Source organism: Anolis carolinensis, chromosome 5 (genome assembly GCF_035594765.1).
Source record: "Anolis carolinensis isolate JA03-04 chromosome 5, rAnoCar3.1.pri, whole genome shotgun sequence".
NCBI lineage: Eukaryota > Metazoa > Chordata > Lepidosauria > Squamata > Dactyloidae > Anolis > Anolis carolinensis.
The window spans coordinates 181,941,693-181,954,076 of NC_085845.1; the positions used below are offsets into that span (position 1 = coordinate 181,941,693).

Sequence of the window (12,384 nt, forward strand, 5' to 3'; positions counted from 1 at the left end):
AAACAAACGTATATTACATGTTAAATCTGTCTATATATTAAGATTGGTGAAATCTTAACATATTCCACCAAAAAAACTGACATTTTTTGGAAAGTGCAGGTTTGCACAGAATTTGAAGTTTTGGAATCCTTTAAGGCCATCCTTCAATTGTTTCTGCAGATGACTTCAGGGCTTTTTCCTATATTAGAAGGTAAACTAAATATAGCTTGGCATACCTTAGAGAAAACAGAAAATTGGTGTGCAGTAAATTTATGATGAAACTCTGTTCTTCCTGCAAATAATATATCCATGTATGGGATTACTCCTGGTGCTGCCCACAGGGCAAAGGGTTCTATAATCAAATATGCTACGTTTAATTACATGAATCCCTATCTTTCCCTCTAGTTTCTTTCATAGATGAAACCAGTAAGGCAGGTTTGAGAAATCTCCAAAGAGTGAAATAAAGAAGGAAAACAATCAGCTTCATATCACTAGGTTGGGCTTGTAAGTTTCCTTCTTCCCAGACAAACACAATTGTTAAGGTAAGCAGAACACATAATTCTTGTTTTGTAATGAAGAAGTCACCCAGGAATTGCATGTGCCTACATTAAGAAGATGACAAGAGAGGAGTGGTTGCTGAACTGTCATTTGTGAAAGAACTATCTACTCTAGGTCCCGTCTACCACAAACTGCTCTCAAAGAGACTGAAGTGTCCACTTATAACAGCCTGTAAAGGTGGATATAGACTACGAAAAACATGGAGGGATATACTAAATCATGACATTACCCTGCCAATCTCCTCCATTACAGAGAGTTCATGGAAAAAGCTGCTGTTGCTGCTGCCAAACAGGTGGAATGAACTGTTGCTCTACTGCTTTGGCAAGCGAAGAGTCTGGCATGCTTTAAAATGTAGGTTTTCCAAAAAATCTGGCTAAAGTGCAGGTGAAACTTTTATTCACTTCAATGGTGGTAGAAAAGAAACCAAAAAGCCTCAAAAACATTGGAAAGATTTTGTTTTCAAGTTATAAATCTTAAGAGATCTTCTAACAGCAAGTTCGTGCTGTTGTTTCCCCAAAAAGCAGGGCAGAACAACAAACTGATCTATGAAATAAGAAGTTCATTTTTAGCAGGAATAACAGTTTTGTCACCTATTTTCAAATAACACAAATGTCTGAAGATTTATGTAGGAAAGATAACAAACCTTATAAAAACAGAGATAATACCCCTCAAATGTAAGAAACTATGTAACAGTAAAGATAATATCCTCCTGCAATAATCTCAGGTACTAACTACAGAAAACATGTATATTAGTAAAGAAAGAAGAACAATGAGTTTAAAATTAAAATCTCTAGCTACTAGAGGACTAAATGAAGAGCTTCATATCTTCTAGCTTCTGAACTTTTTCCAGTTGAGTTGTATCCGTAAGTCCTTGAAGGCTATCCCACTTCCTTTATTTTTATTCTCCCTATTTTTCTTGCTAGAATAACAAACCCTGAACTTGGTTTATTCATTTCTTCAAATGGACACACAACCATAAAGATTGTAATTAATTTAAATTCACACACATATACATATACACACAGAGAGTTAAATGAATGATACAAAACTCTTACCAGTTTAAACCACTCTTTTGGGAAGATAATGTGAAAACATACACCACAAGTCAACAGGAGAACCAAGTGTCTCCAAAAATGTGACTGCATTACCTGGTCTCTATTGTTGATGTTAGAATATGGTAACTGCCCAGTCATCAGCTCGTAAAGAACAATCCCAAATGCATAGACATCTGACTGGAAGCTGTAAGGGTTTTTATCTTGCATCCTAATTACTTCTGGTGCCTGTGACATACAGAAGAAAATTATTTTATAGCCATGACAGCCTATACTCTTGTATCTTTGGTCAGCAGTAGACAAACCTTTGAGTTCTGCAATCTACTTTATTTTTAGTTAGAACCCTGAAATCCACCAGCCAGAGCCAGGGACAAATTGGTGGCTTAGGATAGGTAATAAAACAAGATGTCTCTGCACACATGTAGTACCAGAACTGTGTAAATATAGTGCCAGCCATTCATGCTACACCATTCTTCTCTCCCCCCACTGCAAAGCTTTCTGAATTACTGTCACTGTAACTACATGTGATGCTTGCTGATGTGATCTGATACCACAGATCAACTGGCAGATCCTGGTCTACTTCCTGCTTTAAGATGCCAAACCTGAAATTGTTTCTTAAAGAAGAATGCAGAGATGCTGGTTTGTAAGAGCTGCTTTAACTTAGATCTGAAATACTTATCAATATAAATTAAGCAATCACCTTGCTAGTTACTGGAACTGATCAACTGCTTTAAGTGAGGTTATGATAATATTTCAGTGATCATAACTGACCAAAGTTTAGTATATCCACTAATATGACTGGAAAAAGAACTTTTATGAGGTGACATCATTCAATCAAAGAACTGAGACACATCTACATTTTCTAGAAAGAGAAGTATAGGTTGCTTACCTGTAACCGTATTTCTTCGAGTGGAAGTCTGTGAAATTCGCACATATGGGTTAAACTGCGCCTGCGCAGACTTTCGGAACATTCTAGAGCTTCAAAAGAGTCAATTTGGCGGAAGCCCCGCCCATCTCCCCATAGACTATATAAGCCCGAAGGCGGGGCTTCGCCTCAGTTCTCAACCGACAGAAAGCAGCTGAAAACAAGGCATGACACAGCGGGGAGGACGGGCGGGGCTGTGCGAATTTCACAGACTTCCACTCGAAGAAATACGGTTACAGGTAAGCAACCTATACTTCTTCTACGTGGAGTCTGTGAAATACGCACATATGGGTGACTAGCAAGCTACTAACCTGGAGGTGGGTCATGCCACGCAGGAAAACAGCACGGCTCTCCCAAAGGCAGCATCCTTTTTCTCCTGGACATCCATTTTGTAGTGAGCGGCGAAGGTGGATGGAGTTGACCACGTGGCCGCTTTACAGATGACAGCCAATGGTATGCCCCGAAGGAAAGCTTGGGACGTGGATAGCGCCCTTGTCGAGTGCGCAACAATCTGGTGTGGAGGCTCCTTGCCCGCCAGTTGATAGGCTAGACGAATCATGGAGGTAATCCAGGACGCCAACCTCTGAGAGGTTACCGGGAGACCAAGCTCGTCCTTCCTGTATTTAAGGAAAAGTCTAGGCGACTTCCTGTGGGGAGCTGTCCTATGTATGTAGTATAACAGCGCTCTCTTGACATCCAAAGCGTGTAAGGCATACTCTAATGCAGAGGCGGGCTTTGGAAAAAAAGTCGGTAAGACAATGTCTTGACAAATGTGAAACTGTGAAACAACTTTAGGTAAAAACGTCACATCCGTCCGTAGTACAACCTTGTCCTCATGGAAACGGATGTATGGAGAGTCCGCCCGGAGGGCAGTGAGCTCACTAGCCCGCCTGGCGGACGTAATTGCCACTAAAAACGCTGTCTTCCATGACAGATGTGCTATATCAATGGAAGCCATGGGCTCGAAGGGCGGCTTCGAAAGCTGTGACAGCACCAGCTCGAGGCTCCATGCCGGAGGGGGCATAGACGTAGGCGGATGTATATTTTTGTACCCTTTCAGGAAAAGCTGCACTAAAGGATCTTGAAAAAGGGATGGTTGGCCAGCCTTCCTTCGAAACCAAGAGAGCGATGCAACGTAGCACTTAATTGAAGAAAGGGACATACCCCTCTCTGATAGGTAAACAAGGAAGTCCAACACCGTTGACGTAGGGGCGAAAATAGGATCAACTCCCATGGCTGAAACAAAGGACTTGAAGCGGGACCACTTATAGGTGTAAGCCTTCTTAGTGGAGACCTTCTGAGCTGCATTGATTATGAGGCGGACAGCGTCAGAGAGGTGGACCGTGGTTTCAGTCTCCAAGCCGTTAGCCGGAGGGACGACACCTCGGGATGTCTGACAAGGCCGTCCTGAATTGTGAGGAGGTCGGCGCTGCAGCGAAGCCGAACATAATCGCCGCTTGACGCTTTGAGTAGCGGCGCGAACCATGGCTGGCGGGGCCACCACGGGGCTATTAGGATGCAGTCCGCGTTGTCTGAGATGATTTGCGAAACCACTCTGGTTAGAAGAGGAAGTGGAGGGAAGGCGTAAAGGAGGCCTGGCGTCCAAGAGAATAGGAAGGCGTCTCCTAAGCAACCGGGGAATGCGCGAGGGTGCATCCGAGCGCAAAAGCGGGGGCAATGAGCGTTCGCCGGAGATGCGAAGAGGTCGATCTGAGGAGTCCCCCACCTTCGGGTGATGAATCTGAACTCCCTCTGGTGGAGACGCCACTCGTGAGTGTCTGAGTCCGCCCTGCTGAGGGCGTCCGCTAAGGTGTTCTCTTTCCCTGGCAGGTGGATTGCCAACAGACGAATGTGTCTTCAAATGCACCACTCCCAAATCCTCATAGTGATGACTAGGAGAGTCTGAGAGCGTGTACCCCCTTGTTTGTTTATATAATATTTCACTGTTGTGTTGTCTGTTATGATCCGGACCACATGCTTGTTGACCAGGCGAGAAAAGGACTTCAGGGCCTTCTCCACTGCCAGCAGTTCCAGTGCATTTATGTGAAGTCGCCGCTCCTGAGGCGACCATTTGCCCCGAATTGACAAATCCAACAGGTGCGCACCCCATCCCAGAGAGGATGCGTCCGTCGTAAGCGTCAGCGTTGGGCGCAGCGAAATGAACGGTAGTCCTGTGAGGACATTGCACCGCTTTATCCACCATGACAGGGCGGATAACACTGGTTGTGGGGGGGTAAAGCGTCTTGTTTTGAGACTCGTGAAGCGGGTCGAAGGATCGAAGAAACCAGTTCTGAAGTGGTCGGATCTTCAACCGAGCGAATTCTGTAACGGCTGTGGTGGATGCCATGTGGCCTAGAATAGATTGGATGGTCCAGGCCGAGGCGTGACCTCGGTCTTGCAAGTTCGTGACCAGGGATCGTAAGTTGCTGAACCGGTCCTCCGGAAGGTAGGCCTTCCGAGCTCTGGAGTCTATGATGGTACCGATGAACGTAATAGATTGGGTAGGGGTAAGGTAGGATTTTTCTAAATTGACCATAAGGCCAAGGGCCTGCAGAAGAGACAGAGTATAACGAATATCAGATTCAAGCTGCTCACGGGAGTCTGCAACTAGCAGCCAGTCATCAATATAAGGAAAGACAACAACAGCACGCTGGCGAAGGTGAGCTACCACCACCGCCATACATTTAGTGAAAACCCTAGGGGCCGTAGACAGACCAAATGGCAAAACATTAAAAGAGTAAAAATGGTTGTCAACCGCGAAACTAAGGAACCTGCGGTGACTCTCTCTAACAGAAATGTGGAAATAGGCATCCTTAAGGTCCACTGTTGCTAGCCACGCCCCTTTCCTAATGAAAGGAAGAATGGAGGCGAGAGTGACCATACGGAACTTACGCGGTCTAATAAAAGAGTTAACCATCCGAAGGTCCAGGATGGGCCGAAGACCGCCTCCCCGCTTTGAAATTAAAAAGTAGCGGGAAAAGAAACAGAAGCTTGCCTGGTCCGGAGCCACCGGAGATATCGCACCCTTGTCTAGGAGAGTAGATACCTCCTCTAACAGGATGTCGGAGGCTGGAGTTACACAAATGCGTCCCACTGGAGGGAGGGCGTAAAATTCAATAGCATAACCCCTAGATACAATATCAAGGACCCAGGCATCTGTTGTTATTTGCCTCCATTCGTGTAAGTATGGGTGGAGCCTATCAAGGTACAGAAAAGGGGATGAACCTACAGGGGACTGGGTCCCCCCTGGTAAAGAACTAGGAGAACCTAAACTAGGAACTAACGAGGCTGGGGGCGAAACTGGGACAGCCATGGAATTGTCACGACCCAGGCAGCAGAGGCACCAATAACCATACACAGAGGCCAGAATCTAACTAATATCTTTATTGAAGGAATATATAAAGTTAATAAAAACAAGTGTAGAAAATAGTCCAGAATTAGACCCTTCAGGAAAGGTCAGAATTAGTCCAAAAAAGCAATGTCCAATAAGAAATATTAAGGTCCAAAGTTGTAATCCAATAACCGAAACACTCACTTTGCCAAGCAAAGTGAGGGGAGATGACAAGGTCCTTTAGTCCATAAAACTTGAGCGTGGCTAGGAAATAACTTGATACTTGAAACAAGGCTGGAACGTGGAACAAGGTAACTAAGAACAAGAACAAGGTCCGTGGAATAACTTGGTAAAATCCGTGAAACAAGGCAAGGATTAGTCCTGGGAAACAAGGCAAAGTCCGTAGGTAAACAAGGCTGGGAAGCAAGGCGAAGGCTGGATAGCAAGGCAAGGCTTGAGCTGAAGCGAGGCTTGAATCGGAGCGCGCTGTCCAGACACAACTCGCTCCGTAGGCTGACGAATTGACTCCGCGAAGTTGCTACGCGGGCAAAAACCTATATAGAGTCCAACTTTCTCACCAAAGCGATTCTCTGGGAATCAGAAACGAAAGCTAAACTCTGAGACCAGATGTTAAACTCCTTAAAGATTCTCACGAGAACCAATGTTAATTGGCAACATTCTTAGCTGCTATCCTCGCACTCCTGCGCGAAGCTGAATCCAAACTTCTCTGTTGTTTACAAAACTCCCGGCGCAAGAACACGGGAGAAGTAGGCTCTGGGGTTGTTTGACATACTTCTGGGGCACAACTTTCTTGCAGGTGCAAGGTTTCCAGATCTGCCTGGGAAAGATCTGGCTGAGAGGAATCCAGTTCAGACTGGGAAGGTAAAAAACCCAAGTTTTCATCTTCATCAGGAATTACAATGTCCTGAGCAGGACTACAAGGCCCATGGTTCATCACACTATCCCCCTCCTCAGGGCCCCTCCCAAACTGGGGCCCTCTCCCCGAGGCGCGAGGTCGCGGTTTGGTGGGATAGGTCAGATGGAAGCGACGGGTTAGATCAGGAGCATGGACTGTGGAGGCGTCTTCCCAAGAGCGTTCCTCAGGCCCAAAACCCACCCAGTCAATGAGATATTGTAGGCGGCGGCGATGAAAGCGAGAATCCAAAATGTCCTCAACCTCGAACTCCTCCTCCCCATTCATCAAAACAGGAGGGGGGGCCGGTTGGTCTGTATCAGGACGCACACCATCCGCCGGAAGGAGCAGGGAACGGTGAAACACTGGGTGAATGCGCATTGAACGCGGAAGTTGGAGTTTGAAAGTCACGGGGTTTAATTGCGCCACCACTGGATAGGGGCCAATGAAGCGGGCATCTAACTTCCGGCATGGGCGGTGGGAGGGCAGAAAGCGAGTGGACAGGAAAACCCGATCTCCTACCTTGATTTCGGGGCCCGGCTGGCGGTGTTTGTCAGCGTGGCGTTTATAGTCCTCCTTGGCTTGGTCCAGTTGCTGGAGTAAAAGTTGTTGCACCGCTGTGAGTTCCTGCAGCCAATCCTCTGCTGCGGGAACTTCTGAAGTTTCAATGACAGGGGGAAAGAAACGTGGATGGAAACCGTAGTTTGCAAAGAACGGCGTTTCTTTTGTAGAAGCTTGAACTCCATTATTGTAGGCAAACTCAGACAGTGGTAACAGAGAAGCCCAATTGTCCTGTTGGTAGTTTACATAACAGCGAAGATACTGCTCCAAAGTGGCATTGGTGCGTTCCGTTTGCCCATCTGTTTGGGGATGATGAGCTGAAGATAAGCGAGAGTCTATGCCCAATAGTTTTTGTAGTGCCTTCCAAAAACGAGAGGTGAATTGAGATCCACGGTCTGTGACTAAACTCTTGGGCAATCCATGTAGTCTGAAAACATGCTGAAGAAATAGATCCGCAGTTTCTTTGGCCGTGGGAAGGCCTTCGCAGGGAATGAAATGGGCTAACTTGGTGAATAGGTCCACCACCACTAAGATCGTGGTGAATCCACAGGAAGGTGGTAGGTCAGTGATGAAATCCGCGGAAATTATTTCCCATGGGCGAGATGGGGTAGGAAGGGGGTGCAAAAGCCCTGAGGGCTTCTCCCTTCGTATCTTGGAGCGCTGGCATACTGGGCAGGTGTTGACATATTTTTCCACATCCTTGCGGATCTTGGGCCACCAAAAATCTCTTAGGATCAAATGCATGGTTTTAAATAGTCCGAAGTGTCCTGCTGGTTTGCAGTCATGACACAGACGAAGCGCTTTTTCCCTGCCCGGTCCGGGTGGGATATAAACATGATTTCTATAGCAGAGCAGCCCATCTTTAAGCGAAAAGGGAAAATGCAGACCTTGGCGAAGTTGGTCCTGCGCCCAGGCATCTGCCTGCTGACTAGCCCTGATTTCTTGAGCACAGATGGGTCCTGGAGTAGGGGAAGTTGAACCAATGGGACTGGATTTGGTGTTCCCCACTGTGAGCGTGGCAAAGTTCTCAGGTTGTAGCAGTTGGGATTCAAAGGTCTCCTTGCGTCCTGCAGCGTATTCCGGTTTACGTGACAGGGCGTCTGCTTGCTTGGTTTGAGCTGGGGTCACATAATGAATCTGGAAGTTGAAACGTTCAAAGAATAAAGCCCAACGTTGCTGCCTCTGATTTAGTTTGCGGGCAGTTCTTAGATGTTCTAGATTACGATGATCAGTGTGGACTTCAATGGGGAATTTGGCCCCTTCTAGCCAATGTCTCCAAGTTTCAAAGGCTGCCTTTATGGCCAGTAGTTCTTTTTCCCAAATGGTGTAATTCCTCTCTGGTGTGGTTAGTTGACGAGAATAAAAGGCACAGGGGTGGAGGTGATCTCCCACCGGTTGTAAGAGTACAGCCCCAATTGCCACATCAGAGGCGTCCGCTTGCACCACAAAAGGGGTTCCAGGATTTGGGTGCTGTAGAATTGGCTGGGAGGTGAATAGTTTCTTCAGTTGCTGGAACCCTTTCTCTGCTTGATCAGTCCAGCGGAAAGGCTGCTTTCCACGGATGCAGCTAGTGATGGGGTCGGACCAGCGGGCAAAATCTGGAATGAACTTGCGGTAGTAGTTCGCGAACCCCAAGAAACGCTGCACCTCCTTCTTGTTAGTTGGCGCCCGCCATTCCAATACTGCTGAAACTTTGGCTGGATCCATGGAAAGCCCTAGAGGCGAGATGCGGTAGCCAAGGAAATCTACCTCTTGTAGATCAAAAGCGCATTTTTCTAGCTTGGCATAAAGTCCATGATCCCGCAGTCGTTGCAACACCATTTTGACGTGGTTCTCATGTTCTGATTGTGATCTGGAAAACACCAAAAAATCGTCCAAGTAGATTATCAAGAATCTGTCTAGATAGTCCTGAAAAATATCGTTGACAAAATGCTGGAACGTTGCGGGAGCTCCGCATAAACCGAAATTCATAACTCGGGACTCGAATAATCCGAATTTAGTCTGGAAGGCGGTCTTCCACTCGTCCCCTTCTCTGATGCGAACTAGATTATAAGCCCCCCGAAGATCCAGCTTGGTGTAGACCTTGGCTCCTCGAAGTCTGTCCAGTAGATCCGAGATTAAGGGCAGGGGATAGCTGTTCCGCTTGGTGATATTGTTCAATGCTCTGTAGTCCACCACCAAGCGTAATTCCCCTGACTTCTTCTTCACAAACATCACTGGGGAGGCGGCTGGGGATTGAGAGGGTCTGATGAACCCCTTGCGAAGGTTTGTCTCTAAGAATTCCCTGAGAGCTTCTTGCTCTGGTTCAGTCAGGGAGTAGAGATGTCCTCGCGGGATCGGGGCCCCCTCCACCAGGTCAATGGCACAGTCATAAGGTCTATGAGGGGGTAATTTTTCGGCTTCTTTCTCATTGAATACATCCCAATACTCGGAGTACTTCTTTGGCAAGGTGATGATGGGCTCGGAGTCTGTGGCATGGCATACCTTGGCTACGAGGCAATGGTTTTGGCAGTACGGTGAAGCAAACTGCAGTTCTCTGTTGGACCAGGAGATGTTAGGGTCGTGGAGTGTCAGCCATGGAATTCCCAAAATCACAGGGAAATGGGGAACCTCGGTAACAAAGAAGGAAATCTCTTCCATATGTTCCCTTATCCACATCCTGGTGGGTTCCGACCACTGGCTTACGGGGCCCGTCTTGAGGGGACGGCCGTCTATGGCTTGCACCACACGGGCATTCTTGAAATCATGATATTGTAATCCCAGAGAGTCGGCATACTCTCTATCGATGAAATTGTTGGTAGCTCCAGAGTCTATCATGGCGTGGATCATGACGGGTCCCCTTTTTGCTGACCATAATGTGACCACGAGAAGGAACAGGACCCCGGTTGGCGGCTCTTGGATGGATTTTTTGACCGGGTTGGCGAGCCTCTCTACACCCGGTCGTTGGCTTCCCCCGCCGGCTGTGTGCCAGTCGGCTCAGACGCCTTCGACTCCGTGGAGGACGCCGCCGCAAGACGGGCGGCAGGCTTCCCTTTGGCTGGGCACTCTCTGGCGAAGTGGCCCCCGTTCCCGCAGTACCAGCAGAGGTTCAAGCGTTGACGACGGGCCTTCTCGGCGGCATCTAGTCTGGGACGCACATTGCCCAACTGCATCGGCACCTCCTCGCCTCCTCTGGGGTATGGGGTTGGCGGCGGGGGTCTCCACACCGGACGTGGCTGAACGCTGGCGGGAGCGGGGGGTTTTGCCCCGGCTCTACCACCCTGGCCTCGAACCCATTGTTTCCTGTTGGCAATCATGACTTCAGCCCGTAAACATTGATCAATGAGTGCCTCGAGGGTCTGGGGAGGATCCACCTTGGAGATTTCTTCCAGCATTTCAATGTTGAGACCCTCCCGAAATTGTCCTCTGAGGGCTACATCGTTCCAGCCGGTGTTGTGGGCCAGCACGCGGAACTCGGCTATGTACTGAGACATGGGTCTGTCTCCTTGAAGGAGGCGCCGGAGTTTGTGACCGGCTGCCTCCAAATTGTCCTCGATTCCCCAGGTCTCCTTAAGGTGATCCAAGAAGCGTTGTGCTGAACTTAGGTGGGGGGAGGCTTGATCAAACAGGGCCGTCGCCCAGCTAGCCGCTGGTCCGTCTAGAAGACTGTAGACCCACGCCACCTTGATGTCTTCTTGGGGAAACTCGGCATCACGGGCCTCTAGATAAGCTTGACATTGGCGGCGGAAAACATGAACCTTAGCAGCTTCTCCAGAAAACTTGGTAGGCAACGCCATGGCCGGGAGGCGAACTCCGCGCTCCCTCAACCCTTTTATTTCTCCATCCTGCGCGTTGAGTCTGTCACGGATGCGGTCCACTTCGTCCTTGCTGATGGTGTAGCTGAGCGGCTGTCCAGCCGGCGCGGCTCCGGTAGACATCCTGGCCTCGGTTAGTTGGTGCTTATGGGCGGCGGAGTCAAACTGACACGACCCAGGCAGCAGAGGCACCAATAACCATACACAGAGGCCAGAATCTAACTAATATCTTTATTGAAGGAATATATAAAGTTAATAAAAACAAGTGTAGAAAATAGTCCAGAATTAGACCCTTCAGGAAAGGTCAGAATTAGTCCAAAAAAGCAATGTCCAATAAGAAATATTAAGGTCCAAAGTTGTAATCCAATAACCGAAACACTCACTTTGCCAAGCAAAGTGAGGGGAGATGACAAGGTCCTTTAGTCCATAAAACTTGAGCGTGGCTAGGAAATAACTTGATACTTGAAACAAGGCTGGAACGTGGAACAAGGTAACTAAGAACAAGAACAAGGTCCGTGGAATAACTTGGTAAAATCCGTGAAACAAGGCAAGGATTAGTCCTGGGAAACAAGGCAAAGTCCGTAGGTAAACAAGGCTGGGAAGCAAGGCGAAGGCTGGATAGCAAGGCAAGGCTTGAGCTGAAGCGAGGCTTGAATCGGAGCGCGCTGTCCAGACACAACTCGCTCCGTAGGCTGACGAATTGACTCCGCGAAGTTGCTACGCGGGCAAAAACCTATATAGAGTCCAACTTTCTCACCAAAGCGATTCTCTGGGAATCAGAAACGAAAGCTAAACTCTGAGACCAGATGTTAAACTCCTTAAAGATTCTCACGAGAACCAATGTTAATTGGCAACATTCTTAGCTGCTATCCTCGCACTCCTGCGCGAAGCTGAATCCAAACTTCTCTGTTGTTTACAAAACTCCCGGCGCAAGAACACGGGAGAAGTAGGCTCTGGGGTTGTTTGACATACTTCTGGGGCACAACTTTCTTGCAGGTGCAAGGTTTCCAGATCTGCCTGGGAAAGATCTGGCTGAGAGGAATCCAGTTCAGACTGGGAAGGTAAAAAACCCAAGTTTTCATCTTCATCAGGAATTACAATGTCCTGAGCAGGACTACAAGGCCCATGGTTCATCACAGGAATCCGCTGTCGCACCAGAACTAAAAACGACGCTTCTTGGGGTCAGTGGACTTGGTACCACGAAATTGACCCTTGATAGGCAAGGGGGGTCTCCTACCTCCCGTTGCTGCTGAGTGTTGTCGTTGCCTGCC

General features: G+C 48.0%; 1 protein-coding gene across 4 annotated transcripts in view; it reads right to left on the reverse strand.

Annotated features, from left to right (window-relative positions):
• The window catches only part of braf (B-Raf proto-oncogene, serine/threonine kinase), a 77,244-nt gene that overhangs the window by 21,844 nt on the left and 43,016 nt on the right, over positions 1–12,384 (reverse strand). For all 4 annotated transcript variants that reach the window (XM_008110527.3, XM_008110528.3, XM_003220852.4 and 1 more), the window contains one exon: positions 1,686–1,817. In XM_008110527.3, coding sequence (XP_008108734.2) covers positions 1,686–1,817 — 132 coding nt within the window. The remainder of the gene's footprint in view (positions 1–1,685; positions 1,818–12,384) is intronic.